The sequence below is a fragment of the Ixodes scapularis genome, unplaced genomic scaffold (assembly GCF_016920785.2).
Source record: "Ixodes scapularis isolate PalLabHiFi unplaced genomic scaffold, ASM1692078v2 PGA_scaffold1__304_contigs__length_218370807, whole genome shotgun sequence".
NCBI lineage: Eukaryota > Metazoa > Arthropoda > Arachnida > Ixodida > Ixodidae > Ixodes > Ixodes scapularis.
This window is the reverse complement of record NW_024609846.1, coordinates 36,153,809-36,181,012: the sequence shown is the minus strand read 5'-3', so window position 1 is coordinate 36,181,012 and position 27,204 is coordinate 36,153,809. Positions and strand designations below refer to the sequence as shown.

Below are 27,204 nucleotides of genomic sequence, written 5' to 3'. Positions count from 1 at the left end.
CGTCGGTAGTAATCGTCGACGTAGACGTAGTGGTGGAACCTCATCGTTCCGCGTAAAAGCGCTATCTTTGACTGTGAATTTTCGTTGTGTGTCGCTATGATAACCCAACACATACTTGAAGGGAAGATCCACCTACTCGTTTGGCAATGTCGTGGCGGCACTCTCAAGACGGCAGAAACGCCCGTGTCGTTGTGTTTGTTTACTTCGACTACAGTGGTGCTTTCTAGGCATTTGTGCTTTTGAACATCGCCCGGATTTCTTATTTGGAGCATTTCATGCCTGTGCTCAAGTTGAAGGTATTACTGGCGCGTACCGTATATAGCAAGCGAATTTTCACACGTTTTCATCACCGGAGAAAAGTGATTAGGGTTAGCAATCCTGAACGCTCGCAATGTCCGTCCGTAACCCGCGACGCCGTTAAAAGGCTGTGCCATTTCACTCATTTCTTTCGAAATGTGTGACACACTTGAGAGAGAAGTGTACTAGCCTGGTGAAATAAAGACTTTCCTCAAACTAAGCTTTATTTTTCATCTAACATAAAATAAATTCTTTTAGAAAGGTAAGTTGTGTCATGGCATGTATTTTGGCCTGAAAAATTGATGTTTTGGTTATTGCGCGGTACCGCTTATAGTGCGGATTTTCGCGACTCCTGCGAAATGCGTTATATGCGGTCTACACTGTACCTTTATTTTGCTAGAAATCGTTTCCAGCACGATTTCTGACAGCTGCACTCATTCACGTCGAGCAGCGACCAAGTTTTTCTCAGCTCTCGCTCCACTCCCGAAGTCGAAACGGGCGCCACACTGAGCCCGCCGTGTCGCCATCAGTTCCATCAAAACGTCCGACAGGAACAGAATCCGTTAAAGGGGTACTCCGGCCGTTTTTTGAGCTACCTAAACAAATTGTATTTTCTGACTACCCGGACTTCAATCGTCATGGTATGCTATTTATTTTCTAGAAATTCAAAATAGTAATTGAAAAAACCGTAAATGAAGATGATGCCAAAACCAGCATTCAAATTTTCGCGCGCTCTTCAGTGGTGTGACGTCACATATGGTACAGACTTTCAGGTCGTGCATGTAGTCTTAAACAGAGTATGTCGAGTGTTTTTTGCGTGCTTCTCAGTGAATCGATTACTGAACATTCTTTTCCATAGAGATCATACATACTAACTCTAGAGGACAAGGTCTGCCATTTTCCCATGCATTCTGGCTGCCACAAGCGGCAGAGCTCGCAGGCAGACCCTTGGAGTCCCACACATGGTTACCAACTGCCTTTGATTTCACAAGTATAATTATATCAGAGCAGTTTTATGAACTTCAACAATACACAAGCTTACCAGTGGAAAGATATTCGCGTTCCTTTCAAAGCTTTCTTTTTGCATAGCGCGCAGATGTACGGCCTTCCGTCAGCACTAAACTAAACCAGATAATCGAGATCACCGGCTTTGCGGACGGCCGCGTCCCAGGAATACGAAACCGCGCGAGCACCAGATTTCAGAGATTTCGACAGAATGCAGCGTACGAATAGACCGCTTTTTATAAGCATTAGAATAGCTCAAATTTTAGTTTACAACGCTAAATTATGACTATTTATATTGCTGAGAGTTTTCAGCCTTTGCAGTTACCATTTGGACTGTCGTCCTTCAGCTGGCAACATTGGTTTCTTTCTCTCGTGTTCTGTCGCTCTCTTTTGCGATCTTTCGCTCGGGACCCAGGATGTCGACGCACCCCCGCAGGGGGCACCTGCGAAAGCAGGTGTTTGGAGAGTGGCGTCTCCACGGACCCCGAGCCCCGCAGGGGGCGCCTGCACCTTAGGTGCTAGGTGCTTGGTGAGTTGCGTCACCACGGACCCCAGCTACGTGGGCCACCATACCCGCACGCAGGGGGCACCTACTTTGGTAGGTGCTTGGTGAGTGGCGTCACCACGAACCCCGAGCCATGTGGGTTCGCCCACCCACGTCTGGCTGTGCGTGGCGTACCCGTTTCCGGGGAAAAGGGGACCCTGGTGGTTGAGCTGAGCCCGGGGTATGTTTGGACCCTTCGGGGCCCCCCGGGCGAGGCAATACACCGCTTCGGCCTCTACTTCTCGTAGACGGGTGTCCTGGCTTGGCCCGACCAGGATGATTCAGTCAGTCGCCTCTTCTACTATCCCCTCCCTACTTTCACCTTTGTCTTCCCCTCCTTTTCACTCTTCTCTTTTCTCTTCTTTCCTTTTTCAACTTCTTTGGCGGCAAGGGCTAACCTTGGGTGGTGACAGACCCCTTGTCCAGAACCACACTTGGTTATAGTTCCTGGGCAGTGCTAATAGCATAACGTCTCCAGCAAAGCCCTTTTTGTTATGGTGCGTTATCTATTCCCTTGTTGGGCTCCGTGGTGGGCGGCACACCACAGGTTCCGAACAAACTTTGCCTCTTATGGCTGCCTCCTCTTCTAAACCCAACACGGTGCGCCCCCCTAAAAGGGGTTGCTCCGTACTTACTTTTGAAAAAGCATCTGAACCACCAAAATTTCCAAGATTTTTTGTCCTTCAAGCCCTTGATGAAAAAAAAGCCGCTGGCTAAGCTCTCGCCTTTCCTTGTCTCTAAATGCCTTGATGCCATCATTGGCAAAGCTTTCAAGGCGAAAAAGCTTTCTGGCAATCTTCTCGTAGAAGTAGAAACTGAAGTTCAAAGCAGGACACTTCTAAAACAGACATGTCTAGGAGAGCACAAGATAAAGGTCAGCCCACACCGGACACTGAACAGTGTCCGAGGTGTCATCTCCGAGGCTGATCTCATTGACTGCAGTGAGGACGAAATTCTGGCTGGACTCCAGAAACAGGCTGTGGTGGCTGTCAAGCGAATCACCATCTGCAAGGACGGACAGGAGCAGCCAACCAAGCATCTGATACTGACCTTTGAGCTGCATACGCTCCCTACGACCATTAAAGCTGGTTATTTGCGCTGCAAAGTCTGGCCTTTCATTCCCAATCCACAAAGATGTTTCCGATGTCAGCGCTTCGGGCATGGCTCGCGGAACTGTCGGGGCCGTGAAACTTGCGGAAAGTGTGGCAGCAACGACCATGTTGCTGACATTTGTGAGAATACTCTCAAATGTGTCAACTGCCAAGGCAATCATGCTGCTTATGCCAGAACATGCCCACAATGGAAACAAGAAAAAGAAATTCTAACCCTTAAAGCACAAAAGAACATTACCTACCAGGAGGCAAAACAACAGTATTCCTTTCTTGCAAAAGGAACTTTTGCCCAAGCGGTGCTAAGGGGACCAGCACCGCGAACAGAATCGAAGGCCACCCAGGTCTCGCCTGAGGTCCTGGCAGTGGCTCTTCAGTCCCCAACCCCCCAGCAGCGGCAGCAGCCTCCTCCGGTTTCTGGAGGGAGCGCGCCAGCTGCTTCCCGACCACGGGACAGGCAGGGAACCCCTCTGTCTGTCCCCACTCCGAGGGCCCCCGCCAGGGAGAAGGAGCGAGAATCTCGCCCTAACTCACGGGAGAGGACCTCGTCCAAGGAGCGGCATCGCGCCGCTCCTTCAACAGCTGAGGGGCAGGGACAGATGGAGTTGGGCGACGCTCAGCCCAGCACCTCCACTACTGCTCCTTTGAGTGAGGGCGGTCGTGGCCGGGGAGTTCGGCCCCGTGCCTCGACTTTGCCCAGACCTATACAACAAGCCTCGTCTCAAGAGGTGGAGGCGAAAGACGAGGCCACCGAGCTTTCCGCTCTTTCGTCCGACCAGGACGACATGGAGTGGGAGACAACCAAATCTAAGAAAAAAACAAAAAAGCCAGTAATTCCACCAAAGTAGTTTTTTGTGGGAACTACATTTTTGGATTGGATTTAATTGACTGTGTTCCGTATACTTTCATCTACTTCTGATATTAATGCCTCCACTTCTCCTTCAATGGAACTGTCGAGGCTTACTTGCAAACTATGATGATGTTACTGACCTGCTAGAGGAGCACAGTCCTATTGCCTTCTGTTTGCAAGAGACTCACCTGAAGGAAAGTCACTCGAAAATTCTGAAGCATTTCCAGCTGTTTCGCAAGGATCGTCAACATTCGAGCCATTCGTCTGGAGGTTCTGCTGTTGTTTTACAACGCTCAGTCCCTTGCACTGAAGTTCCCTTAAACACATCACTAGAGGCTGTTGCTGTCCGTATACTGATTGACCGTTTAATAACTATTTGTTCTGTATACATATCTCCAAATTATCACCTGGAGTATAAAGAGCTCGAAGCTCTTTGTGATCAGCTACCTCCTCCTTTTGTGCTCGTAGGCGATTTTAATGCTCATAACCCTCTGTGGGGAAGTGCACGAAGGGATACACGAGGAGCACTTATTGAACGTTTTTTGGTTTCAACAGGATTGTGTTTGCTCAACTCTAAAGAGGCTACACACTTTTCCTCAGCAACACATACATTCACATCAATCGACCTTTCACTTGTGCATCCGACATTACTTCCACTGTTGTCATGGAAAGTCATCCCTAATCCCTACGGCAGCGATCATTTTCCCATCATTTTAGATTTCCAGAATCATCCTGTCACACTTCCAACACGGTCACCTCGGTGGAAGTTTGACAAAGCCAACTGGACACTTTTTAAGCAATCATCTCTTTTAGCTATTACATCCCTCCATCAGCTCTCTGTCGACGAGGCAACAGGTCATGTCACAAAACACATACTAGAAGCTGCTATGCTTGCAATACCAATGACGTCCACTCACCTCCCCAAACGGCCTAAGCCGTGGTGGAATCAGGACTGCAAAGAGGCAAAGAAGAAGCAAAATAAAGCATGGGGCATATTTAGGCGATATCCAACGCCAAGTAATCTTATTTCGTTCAAGAAAATGAAGGCGCGTGCACGATTTGTCCGCAGGCGGTCAAAGAGGAATTGCTGGGAAAAGTATACATCTGTGAACAGTCAAGCAACACCAAAGGAGGTTTGGGATCGAGTTCATAAAATTAATGGCTCGTATCATGCTTTTTCCGTTCCTCTTTTGACGAAAAACGGAATATGCCCTGAAAGCCTCGAGGAACAAGCAGATATTCTTGGAGAACATTTCGAATTTATTTCTAGCTCAAGAAACTACACACCTACATTTCTTAAACACAAAGCACAGATGGAAAAGAAGGCTGTTAACATTTCGAGTGGTTTTCAAGATCCCTACAATGCTCCATTCACAATGCGTGAACTTGAAATGGTTCTCCACTGTCCTAAACAGACTGCACCCGGTCCAGATGGAGTTCATTACATTATGCTCCAACATCTTCATCCTTCAACTCTTGAGCTTATCCTATACCTTTTCAATAAAATCTGGTCTGAAAGCCATTTTCCGTTCGCTTGGAGGATTGCCTTCGTGGTTCCTTTGCTGAAGCCAGGAAAGAATCCTTCATGCACATCTAGCTACAGGCCTATAGCTTTGACTAGTTGTTTATCAGAGACTCTTGAAAGAATGATCAACAGAAGGCTCGTGCATTTTCTTGAAAATAACAACATTCTAGACAGATACCAGTGCGGCTTTCGATCTTCCCGATTCACAGTAGATCACTTGGTTCGTTTCGAGACAGCCGTGAGAGAGGCGTTTGTGAACAAACAACACTGCCTTTCCGTGTTTTTTGATCTGGAGAAGGCCTATGATACTGCCTGGCGATTTGGAATACTGCAGGACCTAATCGACATTGGTACCCGTGGGCACATGCTCGGCGCAATTAAAAGTTATCTAGAAAGTCGTTCATTTCGTGTAAAGCTGGGTACCACCTTCTCTCGAGATTTTTTGCAAGAGAATGGAGTTCCCCAGGGGGGCGTACTTAGCGTCACTCTATTTATTATAAAAATGAACTCCATTGCCCATGTAATACCTCGTTCAGTTCAGTATTCTATCTACGTTGATGACCTTCAGGTTTCAATGTCATCATGCAATCTTTCCATCTGTGAGAGGAGGGTTCAAGTGGCAATCAATAATTTAACAAGCTGGGCTAATACAAATGGTTTTAGGTTTTCTTCAGAAAAAACTGTCTGTGTATGCTTTTCTCGCCGGCGAGGATTTTTTCTAGAACCCTCCTTAACCATCTATGGACTTCCTATCAAGGTGAAAAGTGAACACAAGTTTCTAGGTCTCCTCTTAGATTCAAAGTTAACGTTTGTTCCGCACATTAAGCAATTAAAGTCAAAATGCATCAAATCACTCAGCATTCTCAAAGTGTTGTCCCATCAATCTTGGGGTTCTGATCGACTCTGTCTCCTGCGCATTTATCGTGCAGTAATTCGCTCCCGACTCGATTATGGCAGTTTTGTGTATGGTTCAGCCAAAGCTTCAGCATTGAAAATGTTGGACCCCATTCATAATCAGGGGCTACGGCTAGCCACCGGTGCTTTCCGCACTTCTCCGATCGCCAGCCTCTATGCAGAGGCCAATGAATATTCTCTAGAGAAAAGACGTTTCGCTTTGGGGTTTATGTATTCACTCCAAGTAAGATCAGTCCCTCTCCATCCAGCTCTTGAATCGGTTGAAAAAATCAAGTTTGAGAGGACTTTTCAAAATAAGCCAAGTATCGTCCCTCCCTTTGCTCTGAGGCACGCTAAGGCAGCAGAGTACTTTGACCTTGACCCAAAGCCCCCTGTGACAAAGTACAGAAGCTCTGCAGCTCCTTGGGAGTATTCGTTCATTAACTGTAATTTCACCTTGACAAATCACAGAAAGAAAGATACTCCCGATGAAGTGCTGAGGCAAGAATTTTCTGAAATACAAAGCCAGTACCAACATCACTTCAGCATTTACACAGATGGCACTAAAACAGATTCTTTTGTTGGCTGTGCAATGGTTGGACCATCTGTTTGCCATGTAAAGAAACTTAACCCTTCTGCTACAATTTTAACAGCAGAGTTGCAGGGTTTATTACTTGCTGTGGAGTATACACTTAAGAAAAGGCCTCGTCGCTCTGTAGTCTACACGGACTCTCTAAGTGCATTAAAAGCCCTTGTTTCACTAAATTTAGTCAAAAATCCTTTGGTTGCTCAGCTGCAAGATAAGATAATATCAGCCACCAAAACTGGGTATGAAATTATTTTTTGCTGGGTGCCAAGTCACGTTGGCATCCCGGGTAACGAGGAGGCAGATCAGGCCGCTCGCTCTGCCGTCACACACTTTGTGGATACAAGAGAAATCCCTCCAAAAGATTACTGTACGAAGGTGAAACGTTCCATAATGCAGAAATGGCAACATGAATGGGACTGCGAGGTAAACAACAAGTTACATGCGGTGAAGCGCATACTGAAGGAATGGGAGAGTGCCCGACATCGCGAACGTTTCTACGAGCTGGTTCTCTGCCGTCTAAGGATTGGCCATACACGACTAACGCACGGGCATCTTTTGCGTGGCGAAGATTCCCCGAAGTGTGAGCATTGCCATAGCCATCTAACCATACATCATATTTTACTTGAATGTAATGCGTATGACCCAGAACGCCTTGACCATTTTTCGCAGCTATACAAGGAGCATACCCCATTACATCTTATGATTTTACTTGGCGACGAACCTCTTATTCCACGCTCTTGTGTTTTTAATTTCCTTAAAGCAATCGGCCTTCTACACCGACTGTGATTTTATTTTAAGTCCCTAAAGTCAGTTTCATACCTTTTACACTTATACACACCTCATGTTCATAGTTTTATCCCATCATCTGCTACTAGAGCTCTTTCTTCTCCCTAACCCTTTTCGGCAATAGTTTATGTACCTGGCGCATTATAGCCTTAGATGCTTTTGCGCCACAAAAACCCAATCCAATCCAATCCAATCCAATGTCGGCGCACGGGATTTGCCACTCCTCTCACCCACCTTTACCCCCCTGGTCTTTTCCCACCATCAAACGTCTTGTAATCAGTTGGGAACATGGTTTACTGCCCACTTTATACCATTTCTGTCGTCACACTTCAGTGTGTCCAGTAGGGGCTTCCGGTTTGAGAAACAAGCTGAAAACGAAATTCGAAAATTCAATAACTTCGCAAATTTTTTTTCTTTTCACAGAATACTCGGGGAACTCGTAGAGCCATGTCTATTGGTGTGTTGAGCCAATTTTGAGGCAAATCAGCGACCATGAAAAAATCGCTGGAGTACCCCTTTAAGATCCAAGAACTAAAACACGCTCTAGAGACTAGCACGTTAAAACTTCGAAATCTCTGAGCTGGTTGATCTATCTTAGACGGACTCTGATCGTGCCCATCGCCCGCTCGCTAGCAGCTATGGATTCAAACAAATTTGGATTTGGATTCGACTAGACAGTGTGAAGAATCCATCAGAGAGGCCGAGAGGCATAAGTTGCCAACAGAAGACCGAAAATCCACCTTGTGCAACCCAGGAGCGCGGGTTCGGGAGCGCCGAGGGGCAGATTTTGAACGTAACAACCGGGAAATCAAACCTAACAGACAAGAAACTAGTACATGTATCTCCATGGGAGTTCAACGGGACCGGCGCTCGTAAACGTAACAGCTGGAAAAATGTATCAACCGAGAATGTATCAACAAGGTTCTGCTGTAATAAATATTAGAAATAGTAGTGGCCCCTACACATACATAGCCTTAGGGCACACCAGAAGTGACTGGGATAAAGCTAGACAATTTGCCGGCAATTACTGCTGCTTGAGTCTTACAAGTTATATAGTCGGCGAGCCATCCGAGAACGTTTGCATATACAGTCTAAGCTCGTTATAACAGGCCTTGATTTTGACGAAGATTTCGGTCTGTTGTAAAAGGAGTATGTTGTATGCAGATATGAGTTGAGTCAGTGGTATGTAGAGGAAAACAAAGCGAACTTCACAAACCAGTATCTTGTATCCAAATGTCTGTTGTAACCAGGTCTTTTGTAATGAGCTTAGACTGTATTTTGTGGGCCTTTAGTTTATGAAGAATAAAATTGTGCGGAACGAGGTCAAAAGATTTTAGAAAATCAAGGAAAACACACTGTTTGAAGGCCCTTGTCAAATGCGTTTGCTAGGTCGTGATAGAACTCCGCTATCTGAGTGGTGCAAGAGGGGCCAGGACGACATCCAAGCTGAAGGGTGGTGAAAAAAGGGGTCACATTTATATGCTCCACAATGCTAGCATCAATAATGTGCTCTACGAGTTTCGAAGATGTACTAAGGAGAGAAATCGGCCTGTAGTTTTCTACCTTGTTTTTCGAACCGCCTTTGTGTACAGGACCATATGAGGCTTCTTCCAATCACTAGGAAAAGTAAAATCTGAAAGAGATTTTACGAATAAAACATACAGAAACATTGCGAACACACCTGAACATTCCTAAAGAACTCGGTTGGGGATGCCATCAGGGCCGAATGACTTATCGGGATTAAGTGAATGTAGAAGTTTAACAATGCCGTCGGAATTAAACACGAGTTCTTCATATCATATGGGATGGTTGCGGTGGGAGTCAACGCAGGACAGTCACCAGAAACAGGCACAGAGAATACTGATTGGAAGTAGTTGCTGAAACATGATGCTCTTTCCAGGTGATCATGTATGGACTGACCAGCTATGTCAATTGGTGGAATATCAACTTGGTCCTTTTTATTACTCCTTACCAGCTCCCAAATTCTTTAGGGATTCTTTTTAGGTAATCGCCTCCCGTGCCATGGAAACTATTTTTTAGCAATTTCAAAGTTTCTTTCGAAGAGTTTCCTGAGGTCTTGTAACCATGCTAGTGACACAGCGTTAGGTTTTCTGCAATGTGCTAGACAAGCACATTTCTTCTTATTTAGCAGCCGACGTAACTCCTATCTACCAAGGCTTGTGGCCTTGTTTCCTCGGCTTAGTTACCTTGTGTGCGGAATATATGTGTCAATTAAAGCAGTAAGCATACACTTTAAGAGTTTTTATAAGTCGTCAATACCCATCTCATAACTGCACATTTCGAATTCGGCAGAAAACATCACAAGTTCGTCAGCAAGACCTGCGTGATTACTAGTGATGGACCAAATCTGCCGAACTTCAGATTCAACAAAGTTCGGCGCATGCCGAACTCTTGAAGGCAATTCTGGCAACGATTCAACGAAAATTCGCAAATGCATGTGCACGTGCGAGAACGCTACGGGGCCATGGGGCCATAGATTGTAAATGGACGACGTGCGGTTACCATCAAACAGTGTGGTATTACTACAGTGTACGTACTACCAACGGTTACATCGAGGTGCGGAGTACATGGTAATTGTGCGTTCGTCAGCCTTTGTGAGCGTGGTTTTCTTCAATACTTTCTGCCTCAAGAACATTAGATAGAGCAGGAATTGGTGCAGTCTACTATGCAAGTGACATGATGTGGTACATTCTGGATAACGTGATTTTCATTCGATATTTCGAGTGATGCACGAGATAGTTGCAACATTGACTGACAATAACTTTAAAGCACTCCTTGCCATTATAGAAATCCTGTTCTCGGTTCACAAGTAGCTTTTGCCAAAACAAAATATTAGTGCTTTTTAATTAGCAGTATTTCGCGGTTTTCATCTGTCTGCATAAAGCTAAACACATAACTATCATGCTTGACGTTGCACATCCGACATTCCTAATTCATAAACGTCTGCGTGTGTCCTAACATCAGAAACCGGAATTTTAAAGTTAAAAATGAGACGTTGCAAATATGAGACGTACACGTCCATGCAGAGCTAAAATGAGCCAAATTAAAACTAAAACAAAAATATTTACAATAACATTGTTATCCCTTCTGGTGAAGGCTCAACAGCCATTACATTAATTTTCGCGTACGAAACGGTAACTTGCAGAGTAAGTAAGAACACAGTGTTACCGCCTTTATTTCAACAATGTATGTATACACTTGCAGGCTTGTGCTGATGAGGCCTCAAAACCGAAACTCGCGTATCGTGACTGTGCCTGCTACCCCGCTACCCCGCTACCCCTCAACCTCATCACACCACTTCTGCAAAAAGTCGCTGTAAAATTCCCAGTAAGCACAAAAATGACACAGATCTTGTAGATTATCATCTTACCAAGTAGTGACTGTGTCAGTATGCATTATAAAATAACCTAAAATCTTTTTTTGCCCAGAGAGATGAAATGTAACCTTTTAGGTCTGGTGACAATGTATTTTTGCCAAATCTTCAAAAAAGTTAGGCAAAAATTCGGCTTTGCCAAATTGCTAGATTGGGCGCCGAATTTTTGATTTGGCAAAAGTTTGGCCCATTACTAGTAATTACCCTGGTTATACAGGAGGCCCTTCATGGGCATAACCATGCCACCATTACTCTCTCACACATTACGTTCGCAGTGACAATGTTGTGGTCAACCATTCCCGGTAAGCGTGTAAGGGAAGATATAACTGTTTGCCAATCACAAAAAAGTAGGTCTAGTGTGCTTGCTTGCCTCGAATCTGTTCAAGTTGATGCAGTGACATTGGGACAGCCCAAATCTTGAAACAAAATTAGCGAACGTCATGTAGTGTTGATGCATTAGAGCAAGACATTTGGCCATCGTGCCATGTAACATCAGGCAAATTGAAGTCCACCCAGTACAAGATAATGGCTCGAAATCAATGATTCTGTATCAGACAAAGACAGCAATGACTCGTGGTTTGATTTTGGTGGCCGGTAGTAAGATCCAACAGCAAGAGTTTCCCCAGAAGAGAGAGAAATTTTATACCAGACAGACTAACGATGTGGGCAAGTAACATCGATTTTTGAGCTTTGAAGGGCGCTTGAAACCAACACAAAGACACCTCTGCCGTGCATATTCCTATCTTTGCGATATACGGCAACAGATCAAAATTTTAGGCCTACCTGAGGTATTGATGTCACATGCCATGAAGTGATACTAGCCAGGTTCACTACTGTCCTTCTTACATTGGCTTGGAAGGGACACCCAACACAGCCTAAATTCAAGAGCATCTTTTTAGGCTTTGCTTTCCTCGTTGCTGCCTTTGTTAAAGTCTTTCTGAACATCTTGAGGAACAGCGGCAGAAAACTTGGACAAGGGTAAAGAAATACACGTGACAGGACGGCGCTTTCTGTTTTGTCACCTTAAGTCTTTCTGTTTTGTGCATCTTTACGATCCCAGGGTATTCGAGAACTGTGCCATGGACAGCACCGCTGCGCTGATGTATGGCATAGACTTGGACAGTTTCGGGGACCTCGACCATCCTTTGCTGCATTGTTGTGAGAAGCTCTTCAGCAGCGTGGCAAGCTGGCAGCTGGTCATGTTGTGTAAGTTGCCTGCACTACCTTTCTTTCATCCGTCTTTCATCCGTCTCTGTGAAATTTCATGACATTCTAAAATAAGTTTTGGCCATCTTTTTTTTTTTTTTTGGTGGTGGTTGAGAGGAATCCTCTGTTTGTTCGAGTGAAGAAAAAAAATGAAATATGTTTACAATTTTCTGTAATGCAAAATTGGAGCACAGCTCTTAAGAAGGAGGAGGGGAGGGTACGGAGGGGAGGGCATGCCTCTCCTCCCCCTTTGTACCCTCCCCTCCTCCTCTCCTGCTCCCCTCCCATTTAGCGGGAAATTTTTGCCAAATTTCCCGCTATATATGGCGGAACTAATGCCCCGCTAAATTTAGCGGGAACATTTTTGCGCTAAATTTAGCGGGGAATTATTTCCGCTATATTTAGTGGGGAAATTTTTCAGCTAAATTTAGCTGAGATATTTTTCCGCTAAATTAAGTGGGGAATTTTTTCGGCTAAATTTAGTGGGGAAATTTTTCCGCTAAACTTAGCTGGGAAATTTTTCCACTAAATTTAGCGGGGAAATTTTTCTGCTAAATTTAGGTGCCTTGTGACGTCCCGTGTGACATCATTATGGGAATTGTCCCATAGTGCAACCCGCGGTTACGGCGACGGTGCTCAAGCAGGAAACAGGCGCGTAAAAGCTGCGCTCTAAAATAAAGAAGAAAGCTGTGGAAGATATTTCACAATTCTCTGCTGAATGCCTGTAAATAAAGGAAAACGGTTCCTGGAAAAATGCTTTTTTCCTAGGGATATTTGTTAAGGAAACCTGAAGCAAATGATGTCATATCTTTGATTGAGCCATCTTCATACCTCCTGCTATGTGTAAAAATAGATATAAACTTGCATTTTGCATTGTCGGCATTTACTAAAAAGTAGCAAAAATTGTCCGCCGGATTTTTTTAAATCGTGGAAGGCTCGTCGCTTTGCAAGGAGGGGGCTGATCTAGACGTTGTTCTTGCTCAGTCGCATTTTGGCAAGATCAGGATATAAGGTATTTGGTTAAGTGAGCCTTTCCCGTTTTTTGAGAACCTTTGCTCTTCATGGCGGTAACATTTACCCACCTTTATTAGATCGAGAGACCTTGTTTCTGATATGCCCTTCTCATGATCCGTCTTAGAGCAGTTCTTCTGAAACGAAACAACGTCTAACTGTGCAATCATGACATCGAGGTAGAAGCTATCCTTTTGCTTTGTCTCAAACAGACAGAGGTTGGTTTACATATGGCGGCCATGCACAAAGCCATCTTTGCTACACGCGTGGCAGGAGGGGATAACATTTATTTTTTATGTCTTTTCGACGGCTGATTTTATTTCATGTTCCGTTCTTCGTTATATAGTGGGCCGCATGCTCCTTAGAGAGTGTGTAATTCCGCCTGCATAGCGAAGATGGCGTCGTGCGTGGCTCCCACGGGAAGACACAAGGTTCAAATCCCACCTGCCTAGTTCTCCATTTTATTTTTTGCTACTCTTTTAGAATGCTCTGGAAGAATCTGGGAACATATTGCAGGTTTCTGTCCTGAACGTTCTAGACGATATCTGTAGACTGGCTACATCAATTTAATTGCCCTTTCATTGCTGCCACAGGATGCATCGTATTTACTCGCATAATGAACACACTTTTTTCCCAAAACATTGACGCACATTTAAAAGGTGCGTTTGTTACGAGGGCTAAGATTTATTGCATTTACACACTTTGCGCAAATATCATTTTAGGTGCCGATCTGAAACTGCAGGGTACACAATTCCACTGTCGTAGGCCACCCGAGGCTGGCCTCATTTTATGAAGCTTACTTAGCACCGAGAGCAACTCAAGCTTTCCTAGGCCTAAACACTTTCACTGTCCGAAAGAGGACCACAGACGACGAAACATTTGTTTACATCAATGCATCCCATCAAGGGGCTGGGCAATTCCCGACACCAGGTTTGTTAGATGTGCGCGCCGCTCGGTTTCACTGTTTGTCTCTTCCGCAGCTCCCAACTTGCAGCCATTACGTGCGTGTGTACTGCCATGCTTGGCTTGGCCGCTTGGCACCAAAAAGATTGGCTAGGTGGCTGGCTGAGTTGAGTTAGATACAGTTTGGGACTTACAGAGCCAAAAATTAAAGCTGTGTTCGCTTTAATGCATGCAAAAAAAGAAGTCCAAATATTGATGACTGTTGTGGGATGTGCGTTCATTGTGCGAGTGCGTTTATTGTGTGAGTAAATGCGGCACTTCTGTTTTACTTGCAGGCATAAGTTCACCTCATTAAATGCTCAATTTTAGTTTCTACTTGAGTCTTATGTTTTTATCCGTGACAATAGGACGACGAACAAAGTATAATTGATTTCAACCATTGTCGTCGAGCTGTTATAATTTTGTTACTTCTGGTAAACTGGTTTTGACCCCTTTTATAGCCACATTGTAAGGGTTTTGCTTGTTTCACAGTCACAATGCCCAGTGTCTACAAGCTCCTTCTTCCGGGCTATCCTCCGAAAGAAAGTACTGAGGCTTTGAGAAAGTTTGTGTCGCTCATGATTGAAGAGAAACAGAAGAAGCAATCTGTAAGCATTCTTTGCAACGTCCACCTGAGCCGCCGTAAAAAGTCTGCCACGACCCTACAAAGTGTCATAGTCTTGCATGTACAAATGATTGAAGGACTAGAGGAAGATGAAGACGTGGAATGCTGTATAAAGAAACAATCATTGGGCTTGCAGAATAAAATAAAAGTATCTCTCAGCTGGGGGTTGACCGTGGTGTGGCAAAAGATACTATATTTCGTTACCATTTGTCACTGAACATATTGGGGTAATTTAGTGCTTGTATAAATTCTGTCCTAATTTTACAAATAAATCCTCGATGCCACTTTTTTTTTGAAAACGGGAGTCATATTTATGTTCACCAAATTGCTTTGACTTTGTCTTGATGGGAGTGCTTTTTGCTAACATTTTGTGCTAATCTCATTCACGTCACATCTAGAAAGATGATGACATACTGCAGATGCTTCTGGATACCGATTGCGGAGAGGGCGACAGAAAGGAGAGCGGTGCCAAGGGTGACATTCTAGGAAAGGGAGGTGAGTAGAGGTGATCACCAGATCTCCGAAGCAGAGATCACTAAATGCGGGAGCTGTTGTCGCGACGGTTTATAGCAAAATAGCGGCTAGAGCGAAGCGATCACGATTTCCCATTTCCATTTCCACTTTCTCAATGTATTTGTGTCTGTTTTTAGCAAAGGAAAATGAATGGCTCCCGCGTGTATAGCGAAAGGAAGTTTCTGATAATTTAAAGAATAATCAAATTTGGAAAGTTTACCGAGTTACAGACCGCTGCACTTTGCTGCCGCGGCCGAGCAGCCACCCAGAACGGGCGGGAGACGTGCCTTGCAAAGGCCGCCGGCGGCAGCCTCTGTGTCGTCGTCTGCTCCCCGCTCCTTATCTGGGAAACGGCTTTTCCGCATTGCCTTTGGAGGAGCCGTCATGGCATTTTGATAGGGGCGTTCAGGGCTGTTAAGTAACGGAGGATTTTGTTAGAAATATGTAAGATTTGTTTTAGAAAAGTCTATCTTTCTACAGTTGCGTTGGCATTGTTTTTTTATCTGCCTATGTTTGTGTCTGCATATTTGGGCGTCTTCTGCCCTCAGGCGCGGGGGGGGCTTCGAGCAGCCACGGGGCTCGGTGGGGAAGAGTCGGACTCCGGTCGTTAACAAACGGACTGGGTTTCAGTGTGGGGGTGTGGAACACCCCTGTCTTGGGCTTCTGTCCGCACTTGTGGCTTTTAAGCGGGTGTGCTTGTGTCTGGCCTATTTTGCCGCTTAGTGTAGAAACTTCGCTTTTAATCGACGCAATAACTTAATTCGGAATTAAAAATGAAAGCCGTTTACAACTCCCTGTAATACCGAATTAGAGCGCAGCTCTGGAGGAGGAGGAGGGAAGGGTACTGAGGGTCACCTGTTCTCGGAATGGGGAAAAGAGGGCACGTGACCTCCAGGTCACGTGACACGTGACCCCCCAGAAAAAATTTTCCGCTAGATTTAGCGGGGAATTTTTTCCGCTAGATTTAGCGGGGAAATTTTTCCGCTAGATTTAGCTGGGAATTTTCTCCGCTAGGTTCAGGGGGGAAATTTTTCCGCTAGATTTAGCGGGGAAGTTTTTCCGCTAGACTTAGTGGGGAATTGTTTCCGCTAGACTTAGCGGGGAATATTTCTCGCTAGATTTAGCAGAGAAATTTTTCTGCTAGATTTAGTGGGGAAATTTTTCCGCTAGACTTGGCGGGGAATTTTTCCACTAGATTTAGCGGGGAAATTTACCCATAATGCACTGTGCAATTACGCCGACGCCACTCAAGCCGGAAACGGGCGCTTAAGAGCTGCGCTCTAAAACAACGCGGAAAGACGAGGACCAGACAAAGAAGTGACACAGACATAGCGCTGACTTACAACCGAGTTTATTGAATGCAAAATCGCAATATATATTTGCGGTGTCACAAACAAAAGAGAAGAAAGAATTCAGCCCATGTGATGCATCACCAATAAAAATAAAACAATGATAAAAAATATATATATAAAAATAAAAATGCACCATGACACAGCCGTACAGAGTACGGTCTAAAAAACGAGCAAGTCACTTGTAAGTAACTTGGTGGCGCCAGCCAGACGGCGAAGAAAGCATGTAGTGACTCTACAAAGAATTTAAGTTTGACTGTTGAGGTTCCGGAGGGGGGTCACGTTGACAGTGAGCTGTCAACGTGACCCCCGTCAACGTGACCCCACCCCTCAACGTGACCCCCCCTCACGTGGGAGTGGTGAAATTTGAAGTAATTGGTTCGTCTCTGGAGGGAAAGGAGGCCCTTACGAGTCTAGAAAAGGGCCGCCGAGAGGATTCTCGGGGATTTGGCTTTTGTGATCAGGAAGATTCGGATCTTGACACTGGGGGACTAAAGTATGGGTTTTAATTTTGGGAGTTTTGTAATGTAAATTACTGTTGACTTGTTGTCATTTTTGTTGTTAAACAAATGTGGCTACACTGGCCATTGTAAACCAACCAACGTCGTAATGTGTCCAATGGGATCGAACAACTTTTAGTCTTATTTTTTTTTTCTTATTCGACTTCCCTGGGGACTTCCATCGGGCGAACACCATCATCGGTCATCACCATCCTGACTGGCCCCCCCTCCTTTGGAAAGTTGACTGGGGCGCTAGCGACAACGTACCGATATGTACCCGGTCACCTTGCGCCCTCCTGAGGTCTACCTTTTGGAGCGTTGCAGAGGCATGGCGGCAGCATGCTGAAGGATCGTTTTCTACTCTTTCGCCGTCATTTGTCGAAGAAGACTTTTAAAACCTTGTGTAAACGGTTGTAGTTGCCTTTGAGAACACATAGAAATTTTTATGAAAGCGCAGTGCCGTAGAAAAAAGGTACAATACGTCAAACGCAATTCTTATCTCTTTGCGGGCTCCATGCGCAAAGAGATAAGAAGTTACTTCGATTTTTCAGGATAAAAGGTCCGTTCATTATGCGAGTAAATACGGACGCAAAAATTTTACTTCGCGAAATGAACGCTCCCCCCAACTTTGCATCGATTTTTTGGAAAAAAAAAGTGTGTTCATTCTGCGAGTAAATACGGTATAGCGAAGTGATTTCAGATTTCCGTTGACTTTGTTATAACCGGTCTTGGGAGTAGTTTCATTTGCATTTTTTGCTACTACATCACTACTGATGACCTGTTGTTTGGAACTAAGAGTACAGGCAAGGTTGTTTAATTAAAAGGGCTCTAAAATGGAGACAAAAAATGTGAAAGGTTTAAAAGCGCTCAGATGGGTGTATCCTGTGGCAACAACAAAGAAAACCAGTTATGCATGTCCAGAAGTTAATTCTTTAAATTGAACTTTCCTATAAAAGGGAAGCTGAAACATTTCTTTAAAAGAATGAGATAAAGGTTGATTCTAGCATAGTTTTACCCCGTGAATCTAAATATCACGTTCGTGTTCCCCGAAGATGTCTCTAAACGCGAGAAAACACGAAAAACCTCTGACCGGTCGTGACGTCATAAGAGGATCTTTCGGCCGCCAAGCATCTGTCGCTCAAGGGCCACACGTTCAATTGCAAGTTTGCCAGGTACAGTGTAGACCGCATATAACGTATGTCGCAGGAGTCGCGAAAATCCACACTATAAGCGGTACCGCGCTATAACCAAAACATCAATTTTTCAGGCCAAAATATACGCCATGAGACAACTTACCTTTGTAAATAAAGTTTTTTTATGTTAGATGAAAAGTAAAGCTTAGTTTGAGGAAAGTCTTTATTTCACCAGACTAGTACACTTCTCTCTCAAGTGTGTCACACATTTCGAAAGAAATGAGAGACTTTTGCCTGGCGCAGCCTTATAATGGCGTCGCGGGTTGCGGACGGACGTTGCGAGCGTTCAGAATTGCTAACCCTAATCATTTTTCTCCAATGATGAAAACGCGCGAAAATTCACATCCTTCATACGGTACGCGCCAGTAATCCCTTCAACTTGAGCACAGGCATGAAATGCTCCAAATAAGAAATCCGGGCAATGTTCGAAAACACAAATGCTTAGAAAGCACCAGAGTAGTCGAAGTAAACAAACACGACGACACGGGCGTTTGTGCCGTCTTGAGAGTGCCGCCACGACATCGCCGCACGAGTAGGTTGATCTTTCCTTTTAGTACGTGCTGGGTTATCATAACGACACACGACGAAAATTCACAGTCAAGGATAGCGCTTTTACGCGGAACGATGAGCTTCCACCACGCCGTCCACATCGACGATCACAACCGACGCCATGTTTGCGGATAGGAGAAGCCGGCCCGCGACCGGCATGCAACGCGCGCGAACACTTCTCCTCGACCTGCGATTGGTCTGTCGTTGCGGTTGTTTCCAACGCAGCGGAGGGACGCACGCACGTGAACGACACGTGCGTGCGTCCTTTCGTCGCTATGGCAGCTGAAGCCTCTTTCTTCGCTTCTCCCCGCTTCTTCAAGCAACCTCCTTGCCTTGCGAGTGCCGCTTGCGGCTAGCGCCATTACCTACAAAAAAAATAAAAAATAGTGTCGCACAGGGAAGCGTGCTCGCTGCGCTGGTCGGTCGGCGCGGCCGACGGGCTGTTCCAGAAGCCGCACTATAACCGGTATTTCCCTTCGCGCACCTGCATTTTAAGCGGTATGTAATTACATGGAGTTTTATGGGAGGCGAACCGGTGGTTTAAAAAAGCCATGTTATACCCGGTCCTGTACTATAAGCGGTTACGTTGTAAGTGGTCTATACTGTATATTCCCACGCACTGACACCAGTCGTGAGGTCTTTTTGAACTTTTTTGAAACAAGCAAGAGGGCGAGTGCATAGCTTTGATAGGTGCTGAAGATGCGCAAGAGAAGAGACTCCGAAAACTTTTTTCATTGTTGTAATGCTTCGGGTAGGATGACCTTCGGTGGTACTTTGAAAATGATTTTCTGCAGCCTCCTTGCACCAATTTAAAAAATAATTTCAGTATTCGAGATCCAGAAGATCAAATGAAGACTATTTAAGCGTGTTTTCTCAAATACAAAACCGCTTCAGCTTCCCTAGTGCCCTGTCTCGACTTGGTTCGTTCAACCTAGTGTTTCCCGTTTAAACGCAGCTATGACCCTCGACGAGATCACGGCACAGGCGCTCTTGTTCTTCGTTGCTGGCACCGACACTGTGATGTCATCGATGACGTATGCGACCTACTTCCTGGCTCTCAACCCACAGTGCCAAGAGAGGGTTCTGGCAGAGATCGACGCAGCTGTGGAGAAGGTACTCTGTAACCAACGCTCGGCAGTTTCTCCTATGAGAAACTGCTCTCTCAATCCCTTCACATTTTTGTGCGGCTTACCACTTGTATTTATCTGTTTGATTATGAGGCAGTTGGGATGGAATTTGTATCTATATATATATATATACCGTATTTACTCGAGTAATAGCCGCACTGTTTATGAAGAAAACCTGAGGGTTCGCTTTTCTGCGGAGCACGCAGATTGCCAATTACCGGGATTGATAGCTTGATTCCAGCAGTTTACAGGACAGAGATAACGCCTTCGCGCGAAAATGCCATCTGTGAAGGTGGCATTTGTATGGATACTCGTGTTCTTGATCTAGTTATTTGCTATGTTATTTATGCGCAACGCGATGATTGGCTGTATGTGTACTTTGTGGGAACTAGACGCAAAGGTCTTGTTCATAAATAGTGCGGCTATTACTCGAGTAAATACGGTATATACTATTAGTGGATATTCAGGTTCTTGCTGGCATCTTACAGAAATTATATTTACAGGCTAAATAAATTGGTGGTTGTAAAGTGGGGAGGGGAAAGAGGGCTGATTAAATGAAGTGTTGATCTATAATTCACTTTTCAACCATTTTTTACTACCCATTGCGAATGAAACCTACTCTGACCAGAGCCTTATTTCTAAAAGGAAGACTGTGTTCTTATCAAAAAAAATAATAAGTAGGGGTGTGCGAATACTCAAATATACAAATTCGAATCGAATAGAAAGTTCCCGAATAATTAGATTCGCGTATCGAATTCCTAGTATTCAGTCACTCGAATATTCAATATGTTCGGCCAAGGACGCGCGGTCGGTACGGAGCTGACAAAAAAGCTGTTTCTTCTCCCGATGTAAGCGCTGTGATGTTAAACGGACCATGCGAGAAACACCTCTTGGTCCCACCATTCCACAAAAATCGACGCGCAGGTTAGAAAAAAGAAAAGTAACGAACGCCAAGAACTTTATAGCACGCAGATTTACTCACGATTGTGACACAATCTACCCTTGAATCGCAACCGAAACATCCCGTTTGCGCCGCTTCCAGAGAGGAATTGTTGGGAAGCCGGGATTCTGCGCCATGCCTAATTCTTTTGACGAGTAAAGCCCCTCGTTTCAAATCGAAGTGCCGATGTAAAACACACTTGCCATGCTCACAGAAATCGGCGACTGCACGATCACAGAAAGAAAGCCACATTAACCACGCCGATAAAATCAGCCGAGTTATCGGCGTCGCTTTTTTTTTGGAACCGCAAGCTGCAAATTTTGGATTCGGAACGGAAAAATAGTGTGCCTAGGTTTGAGAGGATTTCCAACCGTTCGATAGCCGCGTTTGAATTACGAACAGCGAGAAGGTGACGAAAAGACAAAAGACGAAAGCGTCGATCGTGATCGGGCAGGCAGGGCAGGTGTCGTCGCTCTTCCGTTTGCTAGCCTTTTTTTCATGCGACAACACAACACATGTGCAGTTACGACCAATCTGCGTTGGAGCCTTCTCCGTGGTTTCAGTTTCGCTTGCTCCCTCTTTCAAATCTAGGCTGTTTAAAACGGGTAGATAGACGGAAAAATGAATTTGTTTCGGCAGTTGGACGGTGACTTGCGCCACCTAACCACATGTTTTTTTTTCTTACTTTAAATTATATGGTTTAAGCCTGTTTACTCAGATTTAACACCTATCTGTTTATTTATGTGAAATAAAATCCCGGGTGCCCTTTTTCCTCCTTATAATGGAGACCAAATATCGCAAAATGCCCCTTTTCTGAGATATGCAAATATAGAAAAAAAAAAGTTGCGGTGGTGTTAGACTGTGCTTTTAACGAGAAAAAAAGGCATGCGTGGCTGTAGCTTTGGGTTTTTTGTGACGTTTAGGGTAGATAGATTATGTTTGCGCCATAAAATTGGATCTTTAGTGACGTCCAACAGCAGCTGGTGTTTTTTTTCTCCAGAACTTTTATACGTTTTAGCTTTTGTTCCGTACGAGATGCATTTTCTGCACCAGGCGCATACTCTGCACATATAATAATCTCATTCACAGCACACTTTGAAAAATTCCTACAAATAAAATCACTACTGTGAACGACTTAATTTTCGCGGGCTCAATTTTCGCGAATCGGGCGAAAGCAGAAAATTTGAAATTATTCGCGGGTTCTAATTTTCGCGAATTGAGTGTAGCTTCCGTAGCGTTCACATATTACCCGAATTGGTTGCGGGACATATTTTTCGCAAATCGTAGGCGATTCGCGAAATTCGCAAAAATTAGTTCCTCGCGAAAATTTAGTCGTTTACAGTCTTCAATATTCGATTCGATATTTGGCTTTTTTTTCTTAATTCGATTGGGTATTCGATTCGAAAACTACTATTCGGTATTCGCACACCCCTAGTGATAAGTAATATGCTCCAGTATCAAAGAGGAACCCTCACTCACCATCATAAATAACTCATTTAGAAATGCAGTCACTTTTTCATTTGCAAGTGATATGCTAACAGATTATAATTGAGAACAAGCATGTTGGTGAATAGATACAAATACTTGAGAGAATAAAACATAGAGGATGGGGATGGAAACAGGACTTCTTTCATTAAGTAACAACATAGAATGGCACAAAATATAGAAACCGCCCCCCCCCCAACGGTTTCAACGTTCTCGAAGAAGGAAAGGATCTTATGTTGTTGCTCAATGAAAGAAGTCCTGTTTCCGTCCTTAATGTTTTATTCTTTCAAGTATTCATATTCGTTGCTAACAGAGGTTGGCATCTGCTCCAAAAGCACCAGTGGCTGCTCCAATCCAATATTTTGCCTGCTACAGTGCCTGCTACAAAAAGTAAAATGCCGCTTCCATCAGTGAACACTGAGCATAAGTCCATGTCGCAAATAAGCGCTCGGCCCCTACTTTTCGAAACATTTCAAATATGAGCAGAAGGTTTAGGAAGCGCCCATCTTAGGGAACTTCTGAGCCCACCGAGCAAACCTTGGTGCTCCTCCGCATCAGCTGATTCTCCAAGAAGGCAGTGCAAGTGGTAAAGCTTCACGCACGCACATCTGTTGGTGCAAAGCGGCAAGCCCTGACGCGAGAGTGCCAGCGCAAAGCAGGCTTGACGAGACTGGTGCAGCTTGAAAATGAAAGGTTCTGCCAGACCCCTATAATGCTCCTATATTATTCCTCCAGATCAAACCAGGGCCTATCGTACCATGTGGCTCTTCAGTTCTCGTGCTCTCAGACCTAACAAGCGCCCATCTCCATTTTTTATGATTGCTTCTGGCTTTTTCATGGGTGCTTGCTCAGTATTTTATTGTAGTAGGACATACCTTGACAACCAAACATTTATCCAAGGTGTGTCATCGCTTTATTTAAAATGTTACCGTATTTACTCGATTCTAAGCCGGCATCGATTGTAGGCCGACCCCGCAAAAACAGCAGGGCCGAAATAAAAAAAAAAAAATTCTCGATTCTGGGCTGACCAAAAAGTATAGGAAAAACACCATAAATTAAATACAGAACGGAACTTATCTGCAATGTACAGCACTATTTCGGTCACGAATCCGACGGTATGCTCACGGTTAATGTCCGCATTTTTCCTGATCATTCGTCGTCCTCACTGGTATCTTTGTCGCTGTCCACTTCCCACAACGCGTGGTCATCCGTACCATCCAGGGCATTCGAGATGCAACACTTTCGGAACGACTTTACTACCAGTTCCGCCGGGATGTCGTCCCATGCGGCCGCGATCCAGCTCGTGGTGCCTTCCCTTCCGCGGTCCTGAGAATGCCATTCTTGTTGCCGCACATGCAAAGAGCTGACCACGCTGCTTTCTTCAGCGACGCACATTTTTTTTTGTCCACGCCGAAGTCACGCTGGGCCTGCAGGTTGTACGAGTGTTCAGCAGCCAAGACAACTTTCCTCTTAAAAGCCGCTGAGTAGTGGCATCGACTGGTCGATGCCATAGCGTCAAGTAGAGACGAACGTTCCGTGCGTTCCGTGGTACACAGCGTATCTTCCCGAAGCGATGTAGACAAGATGGCGTCCCGCGGTCATGGCGGAGCCGGATCCTCGTATCTAGGCCGACCCCCGAGTTTCGGATTTAATTTTTTTGGAAAAACTATCGGCCTAGATTCGAATAAATACGGTATTTTTTTCTTAAAGCTTTTGTAAGACATCAGTGTCTTTTTTTGTAGGTATTGAGGTGCAAGCATTGCATTCCTATTTGTTGTAATATTCTAACTTTTTATGGTATAACAGATTTTTGGATGCTGGTTATACTTGGTTAATTCTAATTTGAGCCAAGGCACTTCCACAGATTGTATTGCCAGCCAGTAAGGTGGTTAGAGAGTTGTCTAAATAGTGTGGCCCATTGAAACAATTTGTTGGATCTATTTCATTGCTTGTTTTATCCCTTTTTTTTATAACATATTGATGGCACGAGGTTTATTATAGCTTAGACCACAGATTCTCGAACCGTGTTCCCATGAGCCCGGGGCTTCTCCCCGAGCTCCTAAATTTTCTTTAGCGTCTCTGCACTGAAGTGAAGTGTTCTCCCAGTCTAAGCACTATTTTAGAAGATATTGAGCCATCCATTGATGTATAGCTACTATGTGGCAAACATTGCTCAGCATGTTGCTTTTATCCTTACAAGGCCTGTAGGCTTCTGCACTGCTTTACCGCATCAAAGTCGTTACCATGAGGAATTCTTTGGCTGCCATGCAAGTAAGATAGGGAATCCTTGTGATGTAAAAGATTGAGAACCCATTGCTTAGGCAATGCATTGTTGACATGTGCAAGACGTTGTGTCGCAAAGAAATCTGTAAGAAACCCTTCTTCAATCTAACATGCACTTTCAATTCAGCGTGGGGTCACGTACGAGTCGCTGCAGGATATGCCGTACCTGGAAGCCTGCATCAAAGAAACCATGCGCCTGTACTCTCCAGATTCTGTGTGAGTATAGTACTTGTCTATTTGCTAGTCATGCTCTTCTGCACACTGTGATGATGATGCTAGCGGCGCCATGCATCCGTGGTGCGAGAATAAAGACAAGAAGTGTCTGGCATCTCGAGCTGCCTGCACACGCACGCTGAGAACGATGGTGTTCATTTCTTCCTGCCCCCGATTTAAACTCGGGAAAGCTTATAACACACACAGCCATCTATGAAGCATCTCTTGGTCAGGTATTTAGGACAAAAAAAAAAGCCATTCTGAAATGCTCGTGCTATGGCGATGTAAGATGCACGGGGCAACACCATTGGCGTGAGCAGGCGATTGCCGGCATTTCTTATTTTCCTTTTAAAATTGAATGGCTGCCATAAAAGATACTTTGTGTGGCAGCAACATAAGCTATACAGTTTGGGGCTCGTCGATGGCCTCTTTGAGTGAAATGCAGAAAAGTGCCGGCGTCACGTTTCTGCTAATTGTGTCGCGCAGTGTACAGGGTGCATCATTATGGACTGGCCCAGCGGCATTGGGGCTGGGGCGGCATAAAAGCCAATGCGCCGATTAAGCCACATTGTATCTGATGAAGAGTAGCTGTGTCCTTTAAGTTTTGGTATCCCCTTTGCCTTGTCTTGGAGTTTCTTGGACAACAGCCTAAGTGTGTCAACCCAAGCATTTTTTTTTTAAGTCTAGGCCTTTTGGTTTATGCATTGGAGGAGCAAAGACCCGACGCACATGACAAAAATGGGGCTTTCTTCATTGCTTAATTTTTTATTTCCAGGACCATGAGGATGTGCACAAATGAAACCACTGTGGCAGGAGTGCGCTTCAAACCTGGAATGAACATCGATGTGCCCATCGCTGGAGTTCATTATGACCCGGAGTTCTTTCCTGATCCCGAGAAATTTCAACCCGAACGGTAAATTTCACGTGCCCCTTGTGTATTAGTTGTGCATGCTCTAGTAGTACCATTTACACTTTCACCTCAGTTAAAGCTAGAAAGCAACTAGAAATTTGATGCTTTTCTATTACTAGCTTTTCGTTCAAAACGAGAACATTTTGCCTATTTTGGGAGATATTTGAGCCTAAATTCGGTCGACATTGTTTGAGCCAGGAGAAAAATTTTGTCGATGGCTTGCTTGTGCAATTAAGATAGCCAAGTCACTGTCTGTCCAGCTACGTGTTTATTTGCAAGACACGGGTTATTAAAAGAAACAAATCTTAAGTTCTCAAAATAATTCTTAATGCTTAGAAACTAAAATCAATTTGGGTCTTTGGGCTGTCCTTATTGTGCTTGAAGGCATGGCTGCTGTAATACCTGCGAACCAGTTGGAAGTAGGGCATTAGTTCGGTGTATTTCTTTTACTGATCCAACCTTTAAATACTGTATTTTCTTGCGTATAACTTGCATAAAAATTTATGAAAGTAGGGGTGTGGATTTTACACGAATTTCAGTGGACAGTGCGGTTTCAGGGCAATGCACGCGAAGTCGTGGGGATAGATTCCCCAGAGTCTCTCTTCTCGAGTCTCTCCTAGGGACATTCTTCTCCCCACCTTCGCTTTCTTGTTTTGTGGGTAGCCATCTTTGCTTTGTTTATGTGGGCTCCGAACGACGACCGCAGCTTCGCGCCGTCGTCAAATGCACTGCCGAAGAGATTACAAACCGAGCGTCAGGCGGGAACTACGATCGCTACGGCGTTGACTAGTCGTGCGTGTGAGATTGGAGAAAGAATTAGAAGCTGCAAACTGCAAGCTGCGACCGAAGATCGTTCCGCTATCCGAAGACTGGTGCGTACCCCCCCTTCCCGAGCTTGAAAAAGCGCCCTCTGAAGTTCATCAAGAAAAGAAGGGTCACGCGGTATCTATGGAGGTCCGGCGTTACAGCAACTTTTATGTACGAGATGGTACAGAACAGTTTCAAAAAGTGCTGCATGGCTGACGACGCTAGTATTTGCAACATTCAAGGTACTTGCGATGAGTGCATTCAAAATAAAGGGATGGTTTCTAGCGAGATCCCGACATCACTTTGAGTGGCTAGTGTGGGTAATGCAGTGCTACCCATTTATAACGATACCACATGTAACGATGTACCGCTTATAACAATCAGTTCCTAGAGTTTCTAGACTGTAAATAATCAGTTTCTAGTCCAGATTTAACGATAATCAGTTGTAACGATTGAAATTTCGGGTTTTCTCATTATTGTTATAAGTGAATTGCACTGAATGCAGAGAATTCTTTTATTTTTTCTGAGAGTAGCAAGTTGGGGGTGTGCGTTACATGC

General features: G+C 44.7%; 1 protein-coding gene across 1 annotated transcript in view; it reads left to right on the top strand.

Moving 5' to 3' along the window:
• LOC120844648 (cytochrome P450 3A41) overlaps positions 1-27,204 on the top strand; it is a 52,993-nt gene that overhangs the window by 11,949 nt on the left and 13,840 nt on the right. Inside the window, exons 7-12 of the mRNA XM_040216518.3 lie at positions 12,054-12,199; positions 14,645-14,760; positions 15,176-15,272; positions 19,837-19,994; positions 24,844-24,932; positions 25,705-25,842. Coding sequence (XP_040072452.1) covers positions 12,054-12,199; positions 14,645-14,760; positions 15,176-15,272; positions 19,837-19,994; positions 24,844-24,932; positions 25,705-25,842 — 744 coding nt within the window. The remainder of the gene's footprint in view (positions 1-12,053; positions 12,200-14,644; positions 14,761-15,175; positions 15,273-19,836; positions 19,995-24,843; positions 24,933-25,704; positions 25,843-27,204) is intronic.